This window comes from Lepisosteus platostomus, chromosome 28, assembly GCF_059453375.1.
Source record: "Lepisosteus platostomus isolate fLepPlt1 chromosome 28, fLepPlt1.hap1, whole genome shotgun sequence".
In the NCBI taxonomy this organism is placed as follows: domain Eukaryota; kingdom Metazoa; phylum Chordata; class Actinopteri; order Semionotiformes; family Lepisosteidae; genus Lepisosteus; species Lepisosteus platostomus.
Window position 1 is genome coordinate 8,317,913 of NC_142638.1, and position 23,333 is coordinate 8,341,245.

General features: G+C 40.9%; 1 protein-coding gene across 2 annotated transcripts in view; it reads right to left on the reverse strand.

The window, feature by feature from the left end:
* The window catches only part of crhr1 (corticotropin releasing hormone receptor 1), a 95,690-nt gene that overhangs the window by 62,014 nt on the left and 10,343 nt on the right, over positions 1-23,333 (reverse strand). For both annotated transcript variants that reach the window (XM_088623211.1, XM_088623212.1), the window contains exon 2: positions 6,776-6,863. In XM_088623211.1, coding sequence (XP_088479337.1) covers positions 6,776-6,863 — 88 coding nt within the window. The remainder of the gene's footprint in view (positions 1-6,775; positions 6,864-23,333) is intronic.

A 23,333-nucleotide genomic window follows, 5' to 3' on the forward strand; every position in this document is an offset into this window, starting at 1 on the left:
AATACAAAATAATTTAGAATATACACTCAATCTTCCAGTGCAATTTCACATTTGAAAGTGGCTGACAGCTATCTTGTCCAGACTGGTGGGGGTTTGTTCAGAACAATCAAATGAGCAAGCTTATCGACCTACTAGTTGACTGATTGCAGGCAAAGTGCAATAAGGAGGAAAAACTAATTTCAGTAGGCTGACCTGAAGTAACTGATACCATTTTAACATTCATGTGTTTCCAGTGACTCTGTAGCAGAAACGTTGAGGTTAACTGTCCCGTATTTAAACCGCCTGGGATTACAGTGCCAAAGATGTTGTCCCTGCTGTGTCCTGTTGTTTAAGAGTGCACAAATCTAAGTTGATGGATCGGAAACAAATTGGGTCCCATGGTATTTCAAGGCCACATTTACTTGAAGGCAAAAGGTTAGGGCAATCCATTTGGGATCCAAGCAAATACAACCATAGAAGCATTAAATCCAGGCAGAGGAAATAGCGACTCTTTAAATTTACTCTCGGTATACTTCCCAAATTTGTCTTCAATTTCATCACCGTTCTATGACCTGGAAGGATAAAGTTTGCTTTCAACAAAGAAACTGCGGTAACTGCTTTGCTCATTTGGGCAAAGGGGGTCACGCTCATGGTGCAATCTTCTTAAACCTAAGTCTTTGTGAGTGAAAGAAAACCTCATCTTTCTCACTTTAACAAAATACATTGCTGAGGTTCATGATATCTTCCTCCAATAAAAAAATTATATCTGGAGGGCTATACTTAGCCCTACATTCAGGACGTTAACTGCTAGAACTTGCTCGATGTCATTGTTCAGCATGGACTGGGACTGCCCAGGAAAGCAGTAGTACAATTACTGCACAGCACAGCTGCACAATTAGTGTTGCATGGCCTCAGGTTAACCCAAATGAGGAAATATGCTCCACCCGTTAAGCAACAGTGACCCCTGTGGCTGAGCTGGAGCACCTATGAGCTTGTTGTGTAGCATCAGTTAGATCTGCATCATTCTTCCACTTGGTGCTAATTCTGCTGTGGTCGATCTATTGTGAAAAATACAAACGGATTCACAGGACGTGTCCCAAAATACAGTATGAAATGCACGCTACACATATCCTAGCAGTAGGCTGAGGCAATTGACTGAGATAGCTCTGAAAGGAGGAAATAAAAGGAAAGCAGAGATCACCAGTTCAAAGAAATATAAAGCAGAGTAGTTTCTCTAGTTATTTTTTGGGAATGTTAGTAGAGAGTGGTCACACTGAGTGGAAATCGGATGCGTTTCAGCACTTTTGCTGTGCCATTTGTTCAAATCAACGCTTGTGGAGGCAACAGTGAGGCTCGAGGATAATCAGATCCATCGGATGGGTCACAAACAGCAACATATTCTCCAGCGACATCCAGCAAGAGCTATGGCTTTAGCTCCAACAGCTTTGCAATCTGAAGGCATGGAGATCTTAAATGGTGGTGATAAGAAATATCGCTGGACTTCGCTTTCACTTAGCTTTTTGCACACAGCAGTAGTTTCTTTGTACTGCATTGAAGCTGTCAAGATAGCGACGCCTTTAATGTTAACAAAACCGTAGGGCTGGCATTTGGATCCGTTCTCTGCAGTGTTACACATGTTTTCCTTCCAAATACCTTATTTTGCTCACTCTGAAAATGCAGTTATAACTGCAACTGCTATTGCAGCACTGATTTCTGCAATTTGTCTTTGAAGGTCAAGCAAATCATGCATAATTATATTTTGCTAAATCCTACTTACGGGTAATAGAGCAAACTATACAGAACAGCTTTAATCTGCTGGCCTTTTAAATAAATTTAGATAAATCACAATGATCTTTATAATATGAATCCACTAATAGACAGACTCTTGCTGAAGAGATAATAGCCAGGGAGTTTATCCAATTCTTCAGAGAGAATTACTTAATGTCTTTGTAAACGATACTGTAGATCCATATTGATTAAAGAATAAAAGCTGTTCTAAACCTCTGCAACCTAGCAGAGAAAACAAAAATATTTTCCTAGCCACAAAGATGCAAACCTAATACCCCTGAAAACTCACAATTATACTAATGCAGAGATGTCCAATGGTGATATCACAGATTGGCAAATAAAGACAAAGGCTGGAGAGTGTTTCTTGCTGCAATTGCTCTAATTAAAGTTATGTAAGCAAGTTTGTATATTCAAAAAGATCCACGACACAATGTCGTTTTATACCATCCAAATAGAATTTTTACAAAAGCTTTAATTGTTATTAGTTTCTCAGGCATGTCTTTACAGACTTGGTTTCTGTGTCTTATAAGGGAGTCTTTTCATTCCACCTATCATCTGCATTTCCTTACAGTTCTCATGTATTTTGCAGGGTGGTTTATAATGCTGAATTGAGTCCTACCGATTATACAGGAATCAATTCTGATTGTTTTTAGAATTCCCCCTGTGCGGTACAACTCCTCTACACCAAATGCACACAAAGACACGCTAAATCTTTATAGCACCAAAGCAATATTAAGGGAAGGCTGTCAGTCCATGGAGCAGGGAATATAATTTAGTTTTAATTTGTTATTAATATGCAGTTTTTAACTGCTTTTCACCATTTTTTTTTTGTTATTTGACATGACCCAGCCTGCGTTTGGCTCCAACATTTGTGATTTATGTACACCTGCAGTCGTGGCAGAGAGTCTGGCTGAAGTGGTGTCATCTGCTTTATTAATCTACTTTGATCCCTAAGATAGTTCCAATAGTGATCTCAAAGTTAAAGATACTTTCCTCTGACTTGTACTGTGCTATACAAGACTGTAAAATGTTGATGATTATTATCATTATTTTAATATTATTAAGGAGAAACATTGCATTATTATTTCAGGATGTCTCAGACATTGATCCAGTGGAATTGCTTTATTCCGCAATTCTCCCAACACCGTAAGAGGGAATTCAAAGGGATGAAGCCATGCAAATAGAGGAAATGCCTTCTGGAGCCAGCACTCCTCCTGCAGAAAACAGCTCCTTCTGTCACAACACAAAAGAGGCAGACAGACCTAGAAGAGAGGGATTTACACCCAGTGACAATTGATTCTGTCTGTTGGACAGTACATGACCACTGTTCTTGTGAAAACAACTCAGATCAGTCCTTGTATTGACGCAACTCTAATGAGTACCTGCCAGTGAGCACTAAGGACAGTAAATCAAACTAGCTTGCCAGACCAGCAAAGTCTTTGAGGCTTTAACAGCTTTGAAACACTTTCTGGTCTTATTAAAAAAATATAATTCCCCTAGCTCCAAGAGCATGCCTGACTATCCGTAAAATTTTCATTAACCTTTAATTGGCATGTCAATGGCATTGTTAATGAGACAGAGACGAATATGTAATACCTTAGTCTGAATGCCAAACTGAAAAATCTACTTATCCGGTTCAAGGCCAGAATAATGAGTTTTGCTCATGAGAACATTGGATTTACAAAAGCATATGATGATTCCAGTGCGGAAAAGCATGACAAAATTCAGGAGAGGAAGAACAGGAAACTTTGGTTCTGATTTAGCTGTCAGCTTGGAAAGCAGGAGAGAATAGAACAGAGGAGAAGAATATTTAGATTTGTCTTGTTTCAATACTATGAAAATTAGATGTAATGGAGACTGAATATCATCTTCAGTATCTATCTATTCTATTTGACATGGCCCTTCAGCTAGCAATGCAAAATGAGCTTGTCCATGCGATATGATGACTGACTCTTGGGGTAGCATAAAGTAGGCCAGCAGTGCAGCCCCAGTTCTTACACGGCACTCTGGCTGTGCAGTCAGAGCAGAGCTGGCACTGCAATCTGTGGTCTCGATTGTCTGCCGCCCTGACACAGAATCAGTTTACCTGCACCCTTTTGCTAATGGTGCAGTACACGTCAAGGATAACAAGGAGGCCCACTGTGAATCTCGCACAAACTGTGCCCAAATCCCTCATGCTAAAATGAACTCTAATCCTTAAAATGCACTCTAAGCCTATGCACAATCCCAGCGCCTAATGCCAGCTAAAACATTCACCTAACCCCAAGACTCTCAGTAATCCTAATCACAATTCCAGCACTTGCAACAATTCTATTTCAATTACCCAGAGCTGATTCCCAACCTCACTCTAACCTTGACCTGAACATTCATCCTAGCGGATCCTAACTGGAACCTATTAACCAAATTCTAAATATTACACCTCCTCACATCACTACTCTTAACACTGCTCAGCAGCTCCAAATCCAATTTCATCATAGGCGTTGTTTTGCTTTTTTCAAATTGAGATTTAAAAGCACCAAACGCTTCTTCTCCTCCAGTCTGTGACAGCAGGGGGTCTAATACAAACCACATTGGGCAACTCGCAATCCTGCCTGTTTGAAGTGATTTGCCATGGTTTATTGCTCAAGCCCCATTATTTATGACACACTTCCAGATTGTTTTCATTTGCAGTGATGCAAGACATCCGGGAGACTGAAGAAACAAGATTTAATTGTAATGGATCCCAAGAGCCTGAAGTCCAGATTTACCTAGTCTTTTAAAAATCAATTTGCCATAAAGAGAGCTTGGGAATATATACATACATTGAATTCGAAATTGGAAATCAAAACCAGCCTGGAGATCCTTATGACTATAAAGCCTCCCTAGAATGCCATATTAAATAAAATGACTATAATTACTAATGCTATTAAATGTCCAGATTCTTCAAATAGATTGTCTATGCCATTTTCTCGCACAGTTGGATAGCATTGGAGACCAGAGAAAATGACCCGAACTGCATTGTACGTCCACAATCATCCTGAAAGCCGGTCAGTGGGCCTGTGTCAGGTCCACTCACCGGGCTTCTGGAATTGGGCTTCTGGAGTGAGCAAAGCTAAAGAAGAGCTGACAGTGTGCATGTCCATATTAGGGTGATGCCAGGCACCTGGGATAGGGTCAGGGTGACCAAGACTGCACCGCACTGGCATTTGTGGCATTGGGGCTCTAACGTGTGTTTGGACTGAGGTCAGAGGTGCAGCTTCACAAGGGGAGGTTTGAATGCCTCTGAAACATTTCCCAATGGGTTGGGGAAGTTGTGTTACAGCAGCTGAGCTAGCCAAGCCTGCAGGAAGACAACAAAGCATACCTAGAAGATCAGCTAAATGGCAGTTCTCTGCAAGACACCTGAATAATGCATCACACTACCGTCTTCTCTGATTATCTGTGGACCACTGAAGTACAGCGTTAGTGAGCCAAGCGCTTGATTATGTTAATGGCTGACAAGGATAGCCCATCCTTTCCTGCCAATAACTCATACCAATGCAGAATAGTGTACAGCCAGCTTTTTGATAGCCTGCTTAACAATATCCAATTCAAATTTGATTTGTTATTAATATCTGACGGTGACAAAGAATTGATCAAATGTTTCGGACTGATTGATATGTTACGATTCATGGGAGCAGGCAGAGACCCCATTTGATTCAAAATAGTTTCCTAGTTTGCTGGCATATAAGAAGACACTCAGACTAACCTGTGCCCCCTCAGTATCTGTCAATAAAAATTGTAAAAGTTTGTTGAAGGGATGCATTAGTGGTGCTTGCATGTGAGAGACCCAGGTGAAAATTATTTAAAGGATGATGATCAAAGAATAAACCTCTCAACTGACCAAAGTGACTTTAAAAACCAACGCCAATAGCATGCTTTTTAAATTTTTCATTCTTGGAACCTTTTTTTGGGGGGCGGTTGATCCTTTAGTGCTTTGTCTCTGCTATCGGAGATGAAGACAAGAAAGAACACAATAAGAATGCCTTGAAGGTCATCTCAGAAAGGCTCATTTGTAATGATCTGAGACCAATTGCTTGAAAAATGGTTAAATCGTATCTGGGAGGCCTGGCTTTTATGACTAACGTGAAGTCTAATCCAATTTTCAAAAACTGGTGCCAGATTTACGCCTGAATCGAGAGCGCAGAGAATGGAAAAAAAAAATCTCAAGATGGAATCTGCCCTCCTGAGTCGTAAGCTGCTTTATTTATTTTGATTTTTTTAATGAAGTTCTAAAGCCCTGTCACTGTTCGGCGTGTTGGAGGAAAATTCAATCTCTATATTTTAAACGTAAGCTGTATTTTTAGTCCATACACTGCATAATTAGAGCACCTTGAACTGTTCATCCCAGTACTAGCTTTCCTGTGACTCTGATGTATACTGTATCGCTTTATTCCTTACACAGTAAAGAGCTGCACTTTTCAAAATGGTGCAGGCATATGCAAAAACGTATTTGGGCTGGCTGTATCGGTGAGACGTGAAGGTGCAACAGTTTTTAAAAAATTAATTTTTAATAGGAAGAAAATTGGAATAATGCTTTTTTCACTACACTGAGCACAGAGCCACACTGCTATAATACATATTTCACTCCAATAAGAACCATGATCAAGCTCATTCATTTTATCAGCGAAGTCTGAGAAAGTTCAGCAATACACAAATATGATGATCACCTCATAAACCACTATAAGCATCAATATTAGCACCATGCTTCTGAAACTAAATATGTTTTCTTAATTTAAGAGTAAATGTTTTGTACATCAGTGTATGCACATTCATCAGAGACCTCTTTGAGTTATTGAACTCTCATCCCTCCTAACAAGTGATGATGTTCCAGCAAGTGGTATAATTGTGAATGCATTGGCAGCCCATTGCTGGGATATTTCAGGGTATGAGCCATTCAAAAGCTGGCTGTAGCAAGACACTGAACATGTGAAAAAGAATGCTTTTGCTGTATGGTCAGGAGTACCTTTAACAAAGAGAGTTAACCTACCTGTGAGGTTTCCAGATACGATGAGCAAAGCATCACAGGACAGTTCTGCAACGGTGTGCGAGACCAAGGTAATCCAAAGGATAAACACCTGCAGACCCCCAAAAAAGAGAGAGCTTATTACTTTTCTTACTTTTAATTTTAGTCTTGATTTGAGACTAGCTGGTAAACTGGCTCAGATTAGGTTTTTGGAAGGACACCTGCCAAAGAAATGAAAAGCAAACATGTTATTAGTACAGTAAAGATTTTGAGCTGGCACTCCGTATTTCGATGCAAGATCTGGAAGATTTATGGAATGGATACATATTTTCCATGTCTTCCCAAGTTACTCGGTCGCTGAGCTGAAGCTCTAGGGAAAAAAAAAAAGGTCTTGAAGAAGCTATTTCCAAGACATGGAATTGTTGTTAAAAAACAGTTCATGGTGAGAAAAAAAGCAACCTACATTTAGTATAGTTTTAGTATAATTTGTCTTCACCCATTGTTTTTTTAAAGGAAAAATCCAACAAATCATTTTATTGATCTGTATTAAAACCCCAACAGCAACTCAAACTTCCATAATATATATATATAACTATACACTCTATACCTCTGTAATACTTCTAATAACATCTGAAGGCCTGTTTTTAATATACTGTATTTAATTGAGTTTTGAGTCTCTGATTTTTATCTGCAAAGCAATTCCGTCCTTGGTATTTTCTCATCAAATCTACTACAGCTGCTTCATTCTTTTTCTGCTAATTCTGCACAGCTTATACCTGCATCTGTAACACAAACTCTACAAATGGTCAGAAGATTTGTTATAAAGGGTATTCTCCCACATCCACGCCACGAGTACACAAGTACTCAGAATGCGTAACCAGAACATTGGGATACTTTGCAGTTGACCACAGTGAACAAAGACAGCTTAAGTGAGGTTGGCTGCAGTTGTCCTGGGTAAGAAACCCTAATCAGAAGCCATATCACCCTGCAATGCACAGCTGGCAGCCCCACTGAAGCTCAGCAGGTGTGAGCCTGGCCAGTAACTGGATGGGAGACTCCTGGTAAGGTTGCTGCTGGAAGAGGGCCAGCAGGGGGCGCTCACCCTGCGGTCTATGTGGGTCCTAATGCCCCAGTATATTGACGGGGACACTATACTGTAAAAGGGCACCGTCCTTCGGATGAGACGTAAAACCGAGGTCCTGACTCTCTGTGGTCATTATAAATCCCAGGGGTCATTATAAATGTCCAGGGGTGTAACCCTGCCGTCCTGGCCAAATTTCCTGTTGGCCCTTACCAATCATGGCCTCCTAATAATCCCCATCTCTGAACTGGCTTCATGAGTCTGTTCTGCTCCACACTGAGAGCTGATGTGTGGGGAGTGTTCTGGCGCACTGTGGCAGCCATGTCTTCATCCAGGTGGGGCTACACATTGGTGGTGGTGGAGGGGATCCCCATTACCTGTAAAGCGCTTTGAATGGTTTTTCCAGAAAAATGCTACAGAAGTATAAGTATATTAGTCTATTATTATTATCTAATAATAATAAGATGTCTATTAGTAATTATTATTATCTCCTGATCGTGGCCTTTTATGTAAAAGAAACTTCTTCCCTCTACCTAATAGAAATCTTCTATCATGTACTGAGGCTACAGTTTGAATCTGACACACAAGTAGTCTTAGGCTCAGGTCATGTTCAGCTGCACCTCAAAATGAAGGACGAGAGATGATGACTCCACTTTAAGGACCAGTGTAGATAGAGGACTAGGACTGGAGGGTTATGGGTTCATTTCCCAGATGGGACACAGCTCTTGTTCTCTCAAGCAAGGTGGTTCACTTGTATTGCTCCAGTGCAGTGCCCTGCTGTATACTGTATAAGCAGGTCTCTTGGTTGTCATTGTAAATGACATTTTTGCACTCAGTTGACGTAGCTGGTAAAATAGAGGAATAAAATATCCCTTTTAACTTTTTCCCGAATAAAAGCATTGTAAAGCCACGGCAGTTTTGTTCTTGTTATTTCATCCATTGTTTTAATGGCATTTAATTAAACTGCTCTGGGTTGACTTTTGTAAACTTCTTGTGAGTTTGGAAGCTACTTCAGTTCAAATCTATCTCCCAGGGCAAACTGAACCCAACACAACACCAGACTTTACTACGATAAAATTATTTTGCATGTCTTAAAAGTGAAATTCCAAGGAGAATAAATTATTTCCTAGGTCAAATACCTGATAACGTGGGGCAGAGAGGCGTCTCTTGGATGAGGGTAGTGCGTATTCAAAGTGGAGAGGTGTTTAAGATCTTTTCTAGGACTGTGGGTAGAGATCCTATTTGTTGAGACTGTAGGTGATGTGAAAATCTGATGTGCATGAAATTAATCCACAAAGTACCATATAGAAACTACAGTATACAGTACCATAACCATTTAGGAATCTGTTCTATCCCAAAAATGGACCATTCCTCTAAATGCTCCAATACCAGTTCAGAGAAGTAGACTGTGATTATTTACATAACAGAAAATGTTCCAAAACACAGATCCTAATTTCATTACGGTCACCAGTTATAATATGCAACTTCTCTACAGGTGGGCACTGTTGTTTACTAGAGCTCTTCTGAAAATTAAATGTTTTTCTCCTCCAAAACTGCTGAATGTAGATGAATATGTTCTACATTTCTCATGCACATTTTCTTTGATTTGAGAACAGACGCCCACTGAATTATGTAGGAATAAACAGGTGAGGTGTGCAGTGTAATGTGTTTGTTTCTCTGATCCAGAATGAGCAATCTTAATTATTTTGCTGGCTGGTAGCTAGTAATCTTTAATTACTTACTTATTGCTTATACTTCAGTAGACAAAATTCACACAAACAATTTTTAGGACATATTTGAGGGAATTGTGCCTTCTCCTGACAAAATATATTATGTAGAAAAGCCACATGTGTTTCTTTCTGTATGATTTCCAGCCTTTAAACAAAAAATATTTTCTCCTCAGCTGGAGTCATTTAGCATGATCAGTGTGACAAAGAAAGCTTGATAAACACATGAAAATTCCAGAATTCCCAAGAAAATGGCAGATTGTCCTGGATAAAACTGAAACTTTCGCTGTAATTGTGATTAAGAAGCTATGGTGACTAAAGATCACTTAACCTTTTTTACAGGCCATGCGTAATTGGCATTTGTCTGATTTTATAGCTCTTATTTAGTCTTCATTAGTATTATTTTTAGTTGTAATAGTAAGGTGTTGTAGCATATCCCATCCAGCAGACTGCACAGAAGACAAGCTGAGCATTATTGTTAATTTGGGGATCTGAATTCATGTTGCATACTTCTGCATTGCACTTAGCTAGTGCTTTTGGGACTATAAGAGCTTGGACAGAGTGTACTGTTTGTTTGGCTGAATCTATTTTGTTTGCTTATTTCCTTTGACAAATGCTCTGATCCACGTCAACTGGCAACTCAACAGGCCAACATTAAGAGCAAGTCTGAGAAAGAAATCGAGTTGCTACGTTAAAGTAAATATTTAATCAATTTATCAAATGACAATAAGGCTAGCACAGCCTGGAGGCAAGTGGAAATACAGTAAGTACCAGCACAAATGTGAATATCTGTCAGCATGTGGAGAGTACAACAAACTCAATATAAGAGGGATATGGGTTTGAGGCATGATTATTGCATTCCATAAAATGTGATGTGATTGTCTAAAGAATGCAAGTCGCTATTTGATCCAAAAGATCTCATCTAGCCATTTCTTGAAAGAAGAAAATGCATCAGCTTTAGTAACAGGGCTTATGAACTTGTTCCGTACTCCCAGAAGGGCCTCCTGCTTTCAGTCCTAATGTACTTTCCCTTCGTTTCCATTGCTCTCCAAGAGTTTCTGAGAGCACGGCTGCCTGAGAATATGGGAAGCCCCTCCACTTCAATGCCCATGAGATTCAGAGAGCACTTTCCCTTCTGCGTTGTGGACAACAAGTTGTAAAGCAGTAAAACTGCTGCAGCCTTCTGCAAAACTCCAGCTGTAAACGTTCATAAGGAAATAGATCACAAATTTGTAGCAGTATTTGTTGCAGGATTTCTGTGGCTTTGCCATGGTCTCTGCATGCCTTCACTGCCCACTGCTATGCCACAAGACAATTCTTTCAAATGCATGTTTAAGTTAATATGCTCAGGTCTTCCCATGGGCCAGTGCAGTGGAGCACAGTGAAGGCATATTATAGGTAGGTAGGTCCCTTTTCAGGCCATAAAGGCCCATGGGGGAATGGGGGGCAAGGGCCACCATTTTTCTTGACCATCCGACACTGGAGGTGGAGATGATGTGGTCAGCATCACAGTCCGGACAGCCTATTACCCCCAGATGGATTAACCACCGGTACTGACTTGTAAACCAGGCTGATTGGACCTGGGAGCTGTCTGGAAGGAATAAGAGCAAATTACATCACTTGCCCCTTCCTGGGATTGAACCCAGGACCTTCCGGTCAGGAGCTAGACACCCTTGCCGTCTGAGCTACCACATCTCGAAGACATAGTATAGCTATAGGAAACAACAGTGGTAAAAGTGGGGGAAAAAACTACAGGAACATTACTAAGGTGAATTTCCATTAGGGTTCTGACAATGGTTCTGCTCAGCTCTGCTGATGCTTCTGTCATCAATGTTATAGTTGTAGTATCAGTTCATGACTAGAAAGTATCAGTATACCGTAGGCTGCTTGCAAATTCAACCACATCTGCCAAAGATACAGAGTCACAGCTCACACAGCTACCCACTCCCCCTTTCACTTGTCCACTGTCATTTCTCTGGATGCTGCATCAGGACTCTTCAGGACATCAGGATGCCAAACCAGATCCAAAAACAATGTATAATTCAATACTAAGCCATCATTTCCTTCTAGGTAAAGATGAAGGCTATTAATATTAATACGTACTTATTAAATATAATGAATATGAATCAAGCACAAATACTTCTGTTGACATCTAGCTTCATGGCAAACATCTACCCAACTGACTGATGGGAATGTCCTGCAATATTTCACCAGTTTTATCCAAGCACTTTGCTCCAAAACATTACAAAAGACCAATGAGATTCTTCAATCAGTCAGCTGTGTTTTATTCATCTACTGTAGCACACGCAACCATTTTCTAAACACGTCTTCCAATTCAGGGTCACAGGAGAGCAGGAGCCCGTTCCAGCAAGCAACATGTGCACAGCAGGATAGGCTCTGGACAGACTGCCACTCTGGCAGACAGATGCAAACGCAGAGACACCAGGGCCTGTTTTGCCAAATAACCTACCAGGGTGTTTTGCAGACTGTGGGAGGAAACCCACACGAACACAAGGAGAACATACACACTCCCCACAGACAGCACCCCAGGTCAGGATTGACCCCTGAGCCTGAGCGCTGTGGGGCAGCAATGCTAGCCCCTGCTAGATCCTGCTTGTGTTTTGAGTTGTGGTATTGACACTAGACAATGCTTCCTTGACAATATGAGAGAAATGCCACAGGGCCATACTTTTTCCTAACTAGAAACAGAGCCATGCTCATGGTTGCCACGAATTTGTATTTGCGCTTTCCTAAAAAAGCTTTTTGTTGTTGTTGATGAGCATGAAATTAGAAACATAAAAGCTTCTTTGCAGGACACGGTAAAACGTGCTTTCAAAGACACAACTTGAAATGTTCACATCTCCAGCACATCTTGCCGAATGTAAACCAGCCAGCCACTGTGAAAGCTTTCCTACCGTAGTCCGACAAGCACTCTTTGCAGCATTTGCTTCTTGACTTAGTTGTAAATGTAGCTGTTGGATTTTACGAAGCAGTTAAGCAAATGTCTGTCATTAAAAATATATATTTATATTCAAACATTAGTGCACCGTGCATACTGTACAGTTTATGTAAATATTTTAAGAGTAGGAGGGAGTTTTAGTCTGAAATGTCCTGAAACAATTGTTTTTTTTGGTGTGCAACTCACAAATGAATTTTTTCAGCTATATGTGCATACTATTAGAACATTAGAACAGCTGTGCAAATCTTAAATCCAGTGCTCTAAGCACACATACTGTAGTTTTTAACACAGGGATAAAAATACTGTGATTCACAGCACCAGGGAATCCTGGTGGATTTGAACTGCTATTTGCTGTTGGGTAATTACAGATTAACATCTGAGCACATAGCAAATGGTAGTCTGAAAAACCAATTTCTTATCTCTTTTAACCTCCCTGAGACCTGTTCATTTGAAATTGAAGGTGTAGGCAATTCGGCTATGCACTACTGTCTGGGACCAGCATTACAAGGAAACCTGTCCTTTATCTCTGGGTAATCCCTTTGCGTTGGGAAGTAATGGTTAAATATCTGTGTAATGTAGTCCGATACCTGTACTCTTCAGGGATTCCTGCAATCTCTTACCTATGTGACCAAGGAAGTCATGGTCAGAGGCAGATTTGCCCATCATTTCAGCTTTCCTAACAAAACAAAGGACGTCATTTTCAATTAAACGTCAAGAGCACAATGGCCACTGGGACATTAAAAACGTCAAAAAAAAATAATTGGACAAAGCACATTGCTGACTAAGTTTGAAAAAGGTTTGAGAAAGCTGGGAAATATTATAGTTTCTGATCTGGAAACAATCTGCTCCCAGGATGGATCCTGGTTCAAATCCAAATGAGGAAGAGTGGGGGGGGGAAGTGAAGTGAATGCCACATCCCATTATATTCCTTCCCTGTTGTGCCTTTGCAGAGGTGCTGGAGCAAAAAACAAGGAACTCAAAACCGCACATCAGAGACCAAGGCTCCTGCATCTTAGTAAGGGCCCACCAAGAGGGTCCTTAGGCTTGTTGGAAATGTGGTTCCCAAGATGGAACCGGGATTTGATCACAACCAGAAAAACCCAGCTGTCGCTGTCAGTTTCATTGTGTGTTACGATTAGCTACAGGCTGTTTTTTTTTTTTATTTTCCTATTTTTGTGGACGACCACGAGAAAGGTCTGGGCTTGTTAAGACAGTGCTTGGTTTTTGGTCCAGCACGATGAGCCAAAGCTCTCCCTCTGAGCACCTTGGCCTTGCTTTCACAGATGCAATCAACACAGACTGCATGTGCCTCATTAGAAAGCTACCTATTAAAACAGCAGCAAAAAGTAGGGCAGGGATCTCAGGGCTTGAATGCCTGGGAGAAAAAATGTGCATGGAAATTCAAAAGCTGCAAAAGGACCTTGACTGCAGTTGGAAAAAAACATGATTTTTGTGCATTCACCATTTGTATAAACTAGAGTAGTGTATTGCCATATGTACATGTGCACTGGAATTCTTATTCACACTGATCTCTCAGGACATGCACAGTACAGCACACGACACAGTAGAACAGACAACACCACACAATGTAGACAGTAGATTACAAAACGGTACCTAATAAATAGAGGTAGTGATTCCTCATAGCTCTAGACTCCTGGGTTTAAACCCATTTGGAGTTAGCTTCAATATTCGTTACAGTTTATTAATTAGTGAACAGCCAAAATCCAAGGAAAACTACTCACTAATACTTGATACTGAGTCTTACATCACACCTGAGGATCAGAGCACAACAGTTCTTGAATATAAATGTCTGCATAATGTTAACTGTGTTGTAACAGAATGTTACTAATTCTGCAGCTGCAGACAAGTCCTTCATTAAGTAAATTCAGTGCATTAACTGGATACAGAATAAGTTCCAGTACCCCCTTCTGCAAATCTAAAAAAACAATGCTGTTAAAATATTTGATGGAAACAACCTGGTAAAAACAACACAACTGAGAAGCTCTTTCACGACAGATTAGAAAGACAGAAAGTTGCTTTACTTCAATTCAGTATCATTACGAACTAGGAAAAAAAATATTCCCGTACTTGGTCAAAGACGGGCTCAAAATTTGTAACATCAAAGTAATTGGACGGGAACAGAGCTCAGGATTTTTTTTCTTATCTCATCTCAATGCATTAACATACAGGATAAAAAAGCACAACCATATTATAGTGCATCAAGAATTATACTCAGATGTGTTTTATATATAACAAGATACAAATTGTAAACAGTGGAGATATTAGGTCATTCATGTAGTTCCATGAACCGTTACGAACAAGAAGTCCCAGTACAGAAAACTCGGTAAATCACATACTGTATGCTGGTAATTTGTACTGGATGGTACTGGCCCAATTCAAGTGAGAGGTTTTTAGTTTGCTTGGCCTAAGGGGGTTTATACAGGCAAGGCAAGGTGTTCAGCCTGAAGAACAGCTGGAATGGAGGTTGGATGAGACTGGCTGAGCAGTGTTCATAAAGGACAAAAATTTGTATTTATAGCAGTCTGATGAATGGCGTAATGTAACACAATTTCAGAAAGAGGTCAATTCTAACCCTCTAAATTTTCTGCTAAACACTCGCAAGCACCCACAATTCTGTATATTTTCTGTTGCCCCTCCTCCCCAACTTCACCATTGCAGCTCCCTCCATGACTTATTCCTCATAAGTGAGGGGGGTTATGAGTATGCTAATCTGCGGCCAGTGCCATCCTTTCCTCAGCCAGGAGAGGTGATGCTGAAGCATTATACACACTAAAGCTTTAAACCTGAAGAAGACTCCACAGTCGAAAATGATCTGTCTCTTTTCTTGTCCTTTCAGCATGGAATAAAGCTTTACTTGTTTCTTTGCAGCCTGTGCATGCTGACAAAGCTACTGTACCTACTTGGTACAGTACTGTACTGTGGGCTTGTTGTGTCATTAGTAGAATTTGACTGAACTGCAGAACGGCTAATTGGCAGAAAAGTGGGAGCTTGTCTTTCTTTCAAACTTAAGTTATGGACTCCAGCTGGCTTACATGGAAGCAAAAGCCCCTGTTGGTGTACTCTTCTGTACAAACTGACTTCACTCTGACAACACATGTACACAACTCCACCCTAATCCAATGGCCAATCCTGACATCTTGAAGTCACTGAAACATATCCCTTCTCGGGAGATGCTACAGAAGTATTGACGCTTGTGTCCCGTCAGTTCCATTTAGTTTTAAATTGTATTTATTTACACAAAGGGGAATATTGAAAGTTGAAACCCCTAACCAGTAAAACATGGCAACTGAGTACTATTTTTAAAAGAACGGATAGAGAGACTTATTAAATTATCTTTAAATTGGAATATACATTGGCCAATAACAAGAGAGGAGAACAGAAGAAATAAAAGCCATGAAATCTTGCATCAGTTCTGCTTTACTTATTATAAGAACAAGGATTATTGTTGTTTTCTCTTCCCTCCAACTAAACAGTTCAAAGTATTGGGACCATATGTCAGCCTTAAACCTAAAATTGGGTTGGGTCCATTATATTACGTTATATGGGCTACTATAACGTTATTAAAAATAAACTTCATTTTTGGAAAAATGTAGTCAAGCAAAGATGGTATTTGGCAGAGCTGTCCTCCCACCATTGACGTGTTGTAAAATGTAATTAAGAATGAGCAACGTGGAGCATCAGTTAAGTGATAAGGTCTCTGAAAGGTCCTCTACCATATGTTTCCCGTTTGGCAGCATCTGTAGGCATTTTCTTTTCGATCTCAAGTGGTGAAGCCAACCGTTTAAGCTTGAAGAACAGGTCACTTTGGGAAGAACTTGACTGGTACTGGACTTGCACATTATGCCTCCAGCTGAGAGTCGTTAATGGGCGACTGGCTCAGTCGAGAGAAGATTTCTAACAGATGGAGTTAAGAGCTAGAAACTTGAACAGGAGAGATTGTGGGAGGGGGTTGTCATTTATCAGTGCTGGTGAGGTACCATGCTTGCCTGCTTTTAGCCTGGTAAGTCTTTCAGAAATGCATAGGGTGACAGCAGATCGGCCTTTGCCTGTAGATTTCAGGATGCCAACAAATTCTATGGGCAGTTTGGGTCGAGAGGTGGGAAGCTGGCTCTTCTGAAGGCTGCGTGCAGTATGGATCAGTGAGAAAATAGTTCAAGTGTGATAAACACTGATGGTAATGATGGTACGTGATGGTAAAGCATGATACAAGCTGGGTGTCCAGGGTAAAGCTTGATTGATGTAGAACACAAGCTAAAAACATTCGGAGAGTTGCAAACAGGCTGACCACTCTGACAAAGTTAAGACTGTGTGTCCAGTGTACACCTGTGATTCCCCCCGTTACTGTAGAGCATAGTCATCACTCCTCTGTGTCATCACAGAGACATGTGACCAAACAAAGAGCAGAACCTATCTGACATATCACTGTAGAAAGTGCTTCTAAAATAACACGTCATAGATCAGTGCTCAGCCATTGCTGGTTTTTGAATGGACCCTGAATGACGATTGATTGAGTGATTCCCGACTGTTCACTTACCATACTAAAGATTACAGATAATTCATGAGATGGACAATAAAAAAGGTTACCCCGAGAGAGAGAGATCATTAAAAGTAGAAGAAAGCTGGAGTTGGTAACAGGTCCAGTTTACAATAAATAAAAGTTATAAACAATCTCAGAAAACCCCCAGCACTCTATCCAATATCTGTTAACAATGTTGAGAATGTCATCAGTATTAATACTGTCACTTAAGGGCCTCACAATTTATCACTCACACCAGCAATAGGCACTTTTTCTGCTATATATTGAATTATAGAATTCCTACCCAACATACAGTATAAGAGTTTATACGATGGCTTATAAGAGAGTTCAAATGACAAGCAAGGACACCAGATTTGTTCATTTTATTTCAATTAGAAGAGCTCTGTGATACTCAGGGCTGGAATATTGATCCCACATTTCCCTGATGTAATTTCTGCCATCTCTTGTTGGTTACAAACAGGAGGTCAGTTCAGTTTATTTGTCATGTGCACAAGTGCAATGAAACGCTTATTTGCATCCGTGCTCCAATGCAAAGGCCTTAAGGAAACACCAAACCACAGAACAGCAGCAGCATCAACAGCAAAGTTAAATAACATACAACTTAACTACAAGCCAGCACAAGCAGTGTGAAAAAGTCTAGAAAAAAAGGTCTGACTAGTGTGAGTCAGTGATAGAGGTAGAATTCAAGTGTCTGTCTCTGAATCTGAAAGTTCGTGCCTTTATGCTCCTATAACACTCACCAGAGGAAAGGGGAGAGGAAAGTGAGAAACCTGTATGATTGGGTATCCTTAGCGATACTTCCAGCCTTCCTGCGACAGCCAGGAGCTTCTGCAATTACTCTTAATAATAATAATAAATAATAATAATAATAATAATAATAATAGCTTACACTTTTCTAGCACTTTTCTGGACACTCCACTCAAAGCGCTTTACAGGTAATGGGGACTCCCCTCCACCACCACCAGTGTGCAGCCCCACCTGGATGATGCGACGGCAGCCATAGTGCACCAGAACGCTCCCCACACATCAGCTCTCAGTGGGGAGGAGAGCAGAGTAATGAAGCCAGTTCATAGATGGGGATTATTAGGAGGCCATGATTGGTAAGGGCCAATGGGAAATTTGGCCAAGACACCAGGGTTACACCCCTACTCTTTTCGAGAAACACCCTGGGATTTTTAATTACCACAGAGAGTCAGGACCTCGGTTTTACGTCCCCCTGCTGGCCCGACTAACACCTCTTCCAGCAGCAACCTTAGTTTTTCCCAGGAGGTCTCCCATCCAGGTACAGACCAGGCTCACACCTGCTGAGCTTCAGTGGGCTGCCAGTGAAGCTAGTGGGCTCTTAGTGAACGCCAGGGAAAATTTTGCACTCCTTTGATAATCAAGTGTACGGACAAAAAAAAACGTTATTTCAAACGAATCACGTTTAAAATGTCACCAGAAAAAAACCCAGCAAGTTCACCATCATTTTTATTGTTGATTTCTTTTCCTTGTGATTTCCTTGGTTACTTTACACTTGCATCATATAAATGAATACATTAGTAGGCTATTGTATTCCATTCCACTATCTCTCTTTTAGAAAGCAGAACATTTCTAGTTGATGTATGAAATGATAGGTTTGTTTTGTTTTTCAGAAAACTAAAATGAACTTGATGTCTGGTAAAGCACACATGCACTAAACTGTCCTGACAACAGACCCTAACAAAGAAGAATGTGAATCTCTTTGCTACCAGGCTTTTTTTGTTTTGGAGATTAATGTTTTTTTTTTCAGCTCTGATGTTATGACACCAGAACTGTGGGAAAAAAAATAGCAATAAAATTACACTCATCTCACATGAATCTCAAACTGGAAAAAAAAATCTTTCTTAGCATCTTGTCCTTGCTAATGTTTTACAGTACAGTCCCGAGGACAAGAGGCGAAGGAACTTTCTGAGTTTGGATTTCTGTTTTTCAACCCATTCTAAACCTTTAACTAGATGGACATCTAGGTGTGAAGATTTTTCAGGTGTCACTTCAAGCTCAGCAACGATCTTGAAAAATGGTTACAAATGAGAGATCATTCAGACAATCTAGAATTGGTTGTTAGTAAATAATTGATCCAAGGATCTTATCCTCCATTTTTTAAAGGAAACCATCAGCTTATGGTATTGCTGTTCCACACTCCTACAGCCCTTTGGGCAAAGAAGTGCTGCCTCTCCTTGGTTTTAAAATCACTTCTCTGGGTCATGTTTCATGGCTCATTCGGAAGAAGTCCACTGGGGGTGACGTTGTGTGTACCTTTCAAGGATTCTGATGACTTCTTTACAAGAACCCCCAGACAAAAGTGCTCTGCTCAGACTGCTCAGGCCTGTCATTGAATCTCCACAGGTGCTTTCAAAATGGGAATGGATGAGACTCTGCAAACCATTAATGAATAGCCACCTCCTGTTTGTAACCATTAGAATGTCCTTAATTGCCTGTGTGTCCTCACAGATACACCTGAGCAAAATACAGAACTCAGGAAAGTGGCAGTAACAGCTGAAGAACAGAAACAGAATCAGAGTACACAAATTCAAATGACGTGCACCGGTCTTTAGCCAGTGTTTTGTTTTGTCTTTTTACTTACGCCCACCAATTTAAAACGGTAAAAACAATAGTGTTTTTCTCTTGTCTCGGCTGACACAGCTACAAACCTTCCCCCTGCACACGGGAGAGACTGAGAAAGTGAAGTCTGGCGCCTCCAACCCCCCCAGCTTCAGGATGCTAGTGTCTTAACACTGCCCAGGCAAAACCGCCTTTCACCGTGCCCTGCCCGAACTGGGAAATAGTCGACTCCTTCACCAACAGCACAGCAGGCCTGCAGGCATCCAGGACACAGCAGGGGCCACTGTGCTGCGGAGAGCTGAAACCAGGAAAACAAGACACAAACTGGAAAAACAACTCTCCAAAAATAAGCCAGGGATTGTTCTTGGCATGCCCATAAATGCTGTAAAAATGTCTTTAAAAATCTGGAATCTGGACTCTTGCAATTTGGAAGCACCAGCTGTTTTCACTTGACTCACAGCTCCCACCCTCAAACCAGTATGGAGGTGATGGCGACCCTGCAAGCCTTTGTCAGAAGCGTGCACCCATCAGAGTGTATCAATATTTTATACCCTAGGAGCCTAACTGCAACCCACAGCACCCACAGCTGGGTGGCTGCAGCTGGAGCACTGACGCCACTCTCACTGACAGTTCCATTACCAGGTCATGCCAGCTCACTAGTCACAGGGGTCACAGCTGCATGAAAAACCCAGGATCTGCCGGTAGCCTGAAGCCCACCCAGTCTTTGGGGCACTTGGCCAAAATGTGTACCAGCATTCCCTGTCTGGGACAGGAAATCCCTGTTTGAAGCCCAGGCCGAACCTGCGCTCAGGAAAACCCATTATTCTGAACCAGACACTGAGACGCCACTTAGAAAAAGAGATCATGATGTTTAAATTCAGGATATAACACAGCACTAACTCCGGGGAATCCTGTGGAATTTCAGATTCACGTTTACACTAAATTCATAGGACCCTGGCCTTTTCAGAAGTACCTGCATTTTATGACAATACACTGGGAATTCTAATGATTTTAAAGAAACTTCCATCATGGTGCATCTTTTGCTTTTGCCTTGTTTTTTAATCTTTTAGGAACCTTTACTGCTCATTGTTTCTCCTGACTTGAAGAATGCAATTCAGTGGTACACATAATGCTACTGGTGGTACTGTTTACTTCAGTCAAAATTGAAAAACCTGGGGGTGACTACTGTAAGGCTCTACACGCTGGAGTACTGTATCTAAATCCACATTGAACAAACTACAGAATGTCCAGAGGTCAGCAGCCAAAATCCTGACCAGGTCAAGTGCAAGTGATCACATCACTCCTATCCTGGAGTCCTTGCACTGGCTTCCTGTTAGGTTTTGTGTCGACATCAAAATCCTTTGCTCACTTATGAGGCTCCATAGGGTTTGGCACCTTAGTACCCGTTTCAGTTACTATCATCCTACTCCCCACCTTGCAACCTTTGCTCCTCTAATTCTGGTCTGCTGTCTGTCTCCCAAGCCCGTCTACACTCTGTGGGTGAGAGGGCCTTCTCCTGTTATGTTCCAAAGCTCTGGAGCTCTAAACCTAAGGATATCAGAGAGTCACCCTTTCAAATCAAAGCTCAAAACCTTATTACAAACTTCTATGTAAAAAACAAAAAAACTCAGTTTCTGGCTAGGTATAAACAGAAAACAAATAAACTACCTTCTACATTCATCTTCATAAAATGGACTGTTCCACTTGCCCACTTGCCCGAAGAAGTACACTTTATTTATGAAGGGAGAAGAGGAGAAATTAAAAGGACAGCCGAGACGCAGAACGTTCCTAACCCGATTCCAGGCCAGCTGGAAAAACTGTGTGAGGAATCGCATTGGATTGGTGCTGCTGTCAGCAAAACAAGAACTGACAAAAAAATGCGTTTGTTATAAAAGTCTCATGGTGCAGTGAATAATGAAGCAAAGGTCTTAACCTGTAAATGCATCCAGTCATTAAGGATGGTCACAAAGGTCTAAGATGAAGGAATCAGTTCTGATTACCAAATGGGATGGTTTAACCATGTTTCAACAATACTTATACCATGAATCTGTGCTTTGTTTTCCCTTCATTTCTTGTGGTTTGTAGTAGCATGATTCGTCGTGCAGTACCTGCCTGTGCTTTACCCTGTATTGCTCATGAACCCACTGAGTCCCATCCTGCTTTCACTGTGCTTTGAAACAGATTCTTGTCTCAGTACCTACTGGCATGAGGGGACAGACATTTTCTGCCTTTGTTTCATTGTATTCCAAAATTAGTTTTTTTTCCTCCCCCGAAGTATAACAATTGACCTTGATAACTACAGCTGTTCTTTAACATGGGGATATATACAGTATAGGGCTGTGATAAATAAAAGCAATACTGCTTGATGTTCAAAGAACAAAAGAGAACTACATTTTTAATGCCTGCAATTCCCTCTGTATTTAATTATCCAGGGATGGTCAGGCCTGTTAAAATGAAACAGGTTGTAATAAAACGCTGTAAACACTTAGCAATGCAAAATTCCTGTCCCGGTTTTGTCTTGCATATTTCTAATGAAAACTTTTTGCCTTTTTCCATTTAGCTGAAAACACCTCTGCAAATTAATAGAATCCAAAAGCTGCCTGCAAGATGTTTAATTTATACTCCACTTTTCTTTGAGACGTCAAAGAATAAAACACAAGGAGCTTTTTGTTTCTTGTGTTCTAAAATCAGTGCATAGCGTTCAATCTGCCTGCACAAAGCCACACAACGTAGCCTAGAGTCTACATGTTAATCCAACATTCGCCGGCTTTCGTGCTGATAAAATTGGCTCTGTATATTTCCCTCCCTCCTTCTTCCATGAGAGACTTTAAAGACATTTGGAAACATAAGAACAGGCAGGGAATCAGAGGTGATTTCTTCTTTTAAGCCCACAAATCTCCAACTTCAGTATTCTAAGCAGCTGATCCGTATTCCAGATTCACATTAGAGGAATGTCAGTACCATGATGTCTGACAGATTGGGAGCAGCTGACCTTTAGAAAGCTGTTAAAGCACATCTTCATATGGTCAGATAGACTGAGCAACAGCATAAACCTCCCATCACCTCAGTAGCTCATTGTCCGAAAAGGAAGCCTACAACTATTGTGTAAGTCAGTTCATACAGATAAACTGCATTGAGCACTTATTCGCTCCAATGGACAGGTTCAGTTTTCTTTTGTAATATTTTTTCACAGATTTTGCACAAGATCGACTGTAAGCGGAGAGGCAGGCTGCGAACAGAAGCTCTGTATCTTTCCTGAAGAGCGTTGCTCTGTGCTCCGAGTTGTCAAGATGCCAGGGCATCGTGGGAAGGACAGTGTTTATAGTCAGCTCACTGGGGTTATCAAGCATCTGGTGTGTGGTTTTCTACTCTGCTGTAAAAGTCAGAAAGGAATGCCATTATACAAGGCAAATGAAGACTGCAGTGTGACGGTCTTCAAAAAGACTACAAAAGAAGATAATCTGAAAGCAATCATAGAAGAATTTGTGCAATTAATGATAATAAGTAAATCAACAGGTATATACAGTACATGACAGTCTGCCATTAGAGTAAGGTTCTGAATATCTTCACTGCTACAATCAAGATCTCTTTAACTGTGGCATAGCACAGTAAAGAAACGAACATTTTTATAGCATGGTGAGTAAAATATGAACACACAGACATTTGGTCTGATT